The 2,358-nt window shown below is 53.7% G+C and overlaps 1 protein-coding gene across 3 annotated transcripts in view; it reads left to right on the top strand.

Moving 5' to 3' along the window:
• Positions 1-1,754: 1,754 nt before the first annotated feature.
• Positions 1,755-2,358, top strand: part of LOC104875384 (creatine kinase S-type, mitochondrial) — a 201,396-nt gene continuing 200,792 nt past the window's right edge. For all 3 annotated transcript variants that reach the window (XM_010642890.3, XM_010642904.3, XM_010642896.3), the window contains exon 1: positions 1,755-2,132. In XM_010642890.3, the coding sequence (XP_010641192.1) occupies positions 1,800-2,132 (333 nt within the window). In that variant the 5' untranslated portion in view covers positions 1,755-1,799. The remainder of the gene's footprint in view (positions 2,133-2,358) is intronic.

The following is a 2,358-nucleotide window of genomic DNA, read 5'->3' as shown; positions in this document are numbered from 1 at the left end:
GGGGCTGCTGGCCGGAGGCCACAGGTGCACCCTGGGCTCCCATCCAGTTCGGCTGTGGCTTCCGGGTGTTTTCATCTCCGAGTGATCCAAATTTGCCCATGTTCGTGTCTTCTAACAATTCAAAGACCAAATATTATATTGATTTAGCAAATATGTCGGAATCACAGATGTGTTCTCAGCTGCAGCCACCTGGATTAAAGAGCAAGCCTGGCATCTGGGAAGGAGCTCCTGGCCAGGAAACCCTCTTTCCCGGATACCGGGACCCGGCCGCCTCCTCTTTGTCCCCACCAATCCAGAAGCACAGGCTCCCAATCTGTACACACTTCCTGTAGCCTGGACCACAGCCCCGAGCCTCTGTTCACCCGCAGAACCTGGGAAGAAATCACCTTCTTTCTTTCCCAAATGATGGCCGCACCCCTCCGCTGTGGGTGTCAGGCAAGTGGGTGAAACAGGGACATGGAGGGAAACAGATGCACCCTGTGAGAAACCCTCAGCGAGCAGGCTTGGTGCTCAAGCCCTCCATGGTTTCTGCTTGAAACAGGGCCCAGCGGCCTCACAGGCCTCTCTGTACCTGCTCAGGGCTGGGCCAGGACCGGTCCACCGAGAGGGAGGACGAGCCCTGCGACCTCAAGCTACTTGTGCAGCCTGCACAGGCAGTTCTGAGGGTGCCACTGCCACAGACCGCCTCGCCACTGGGCTCCCTGACAGCAAGGAAACCCAGCCCGACGACTTTAGATGTGCAAAAATATGGAGTGACCCATGTCCCCACAGGGCCTCTCAAGACGGCAGTTCTCCAGTTACAGTTTTTCATTTTTTAAAGTTAGAATTCTCACTGGTTTTATGTCCTTTTCAGTAGAGCGTGTTCACAGCACACAGTGGTCCCATGGATGTTGGGAAGCTGGCACCAGAATGTGACAGTCTTGACTTTTGTCACCCCTTCCCTCCCCCTCCATCTCCCCTCCAGCTTTTCACCCTGGAAGTTTCCTCCGCGGTAAAATGCAGAAACCACTCAGCTGCTCAGCGAGGGGAGCTAAGATACTGGGGAGAGAAGCCTGAGGCTACTGGGGAAGGTGGGCGGATTTTTGCCTCTTCAGCCCCCACAGGAGCATTTTATTATTTTCTAACAATAAACACGTTGTGGTGAGACATTTTTAATAAGTGACTAGGAGGATTAAAAATTGTGTGGCAGAATTAATTCCGCAGTCCCTGGGATTTCGCCTGCTTTCTCTGTGAGTGGCTGGGACTTGATTTCTCTGCACATACATTTTACAGGAGTGTGTGTATGCACACAAGTGTGTGTATATGTGCATCCTGGCCCTCTAGCCTAGCTGTGGGATTTGTTAATCAAATGAGTTCCAGTCCCAGCAGCTGAGCGACCTCGCTTTGCAGTCAAGGTTTCCTTTTGGGGTTTTTTCCCCCTGCACTTAAAATCTACTTCTTTTTCCCTTCATCCTGTGAAACAGCGGGTGCCTGCCCAGAAGCAACTGACACGCATGGCGGCTTTCCCCGGACACCCAGCCTGCAATCGATGACTTTCACAGCTGGTTTGAAATTCTCCAGCGCAGGCACGGGAGAGGTGACAGGGATTCCACCTCCTGCGGAGTGTGCGTGCGTGCGTGTGCAGGCTGCGGGAATGGGGCTGTGAAAAGATGCATTTGCACATGTGTGGGTGTTTGTGTGTGAGAGTGTCTTTGAGGACAAATGTGTATGTGCGTGGATCTGTTCGTCTGTGATTGTGTGCATCTGCGAAAGACCAAGTGTGCAAGCCTGCTGCACGTACACATCATATGTCTGTGTGAATGTATGTGACTGAAAGTGTGTGTATGGGTGCATGTGTGAGTGGGAGCCAGCAGCTGAGCGTGTACTTGTGTGTAGTTGCCTGTGTAAGCTTGTGTCTAAGTGAGTGTATTTTTGTGAGCAGACTGCACACTGTGTGTGAACGTGTACTTGTGTATGTAAGTGTGGGGCTGTGTTTATTTCTTTTGCAGTACTGGAGATTGAACCCACAGCCTTGCACAGAGCGGCACCCCCAGCCCTTTCGTTTTGTTTTTTTTTTTAAATTGCTTAATTGCCCAGGCTGGGCTCCAGCTTGCAGCCTCCTGCCTCAGTTTCCGAGAGTGCAAGGACTGCAGGTGAGCCCCCCACGCCGGGCTCCTGCGTGTTCTTGTTTGTGCGGGTGTGAGCACTGCATGCATGTGTATCTGTGCCCGTGCCCGCTGGGGCAGAAGTGTGCGCTTTGGGCTTGTGTGTGTGCGGGTTTGTGTGGCTGCCTGGCTCTGCGTGGCGTTCGCATGTGCACCGCGTGTGCGCCCGGCCCTGAGTCCGTGCGCCCCGGCGGCGCGTGTGCTAGCGCGGGGT

The sequence above is a fragment of the Fukomys damarensis genome, unplaced genomic scaffold (genome assembly GCF_012274545.1).
Source record: "Fukomys damarensis isolate Sample0158 unplaced genomic scaffold, DMR_v1.0_HiC HiC_scaffold_3, whole genome shotgun sequence".
Classification (NCBI taxonomy): Eukaryota; Metazoa; Chordata; class Mammalia; order Rodentia; family Bathyergidae; genus Fukomys; species Fukomys damarensis.
This window is presented reverse-complemented; position numbering and strand designations above follow the sequence as displayed.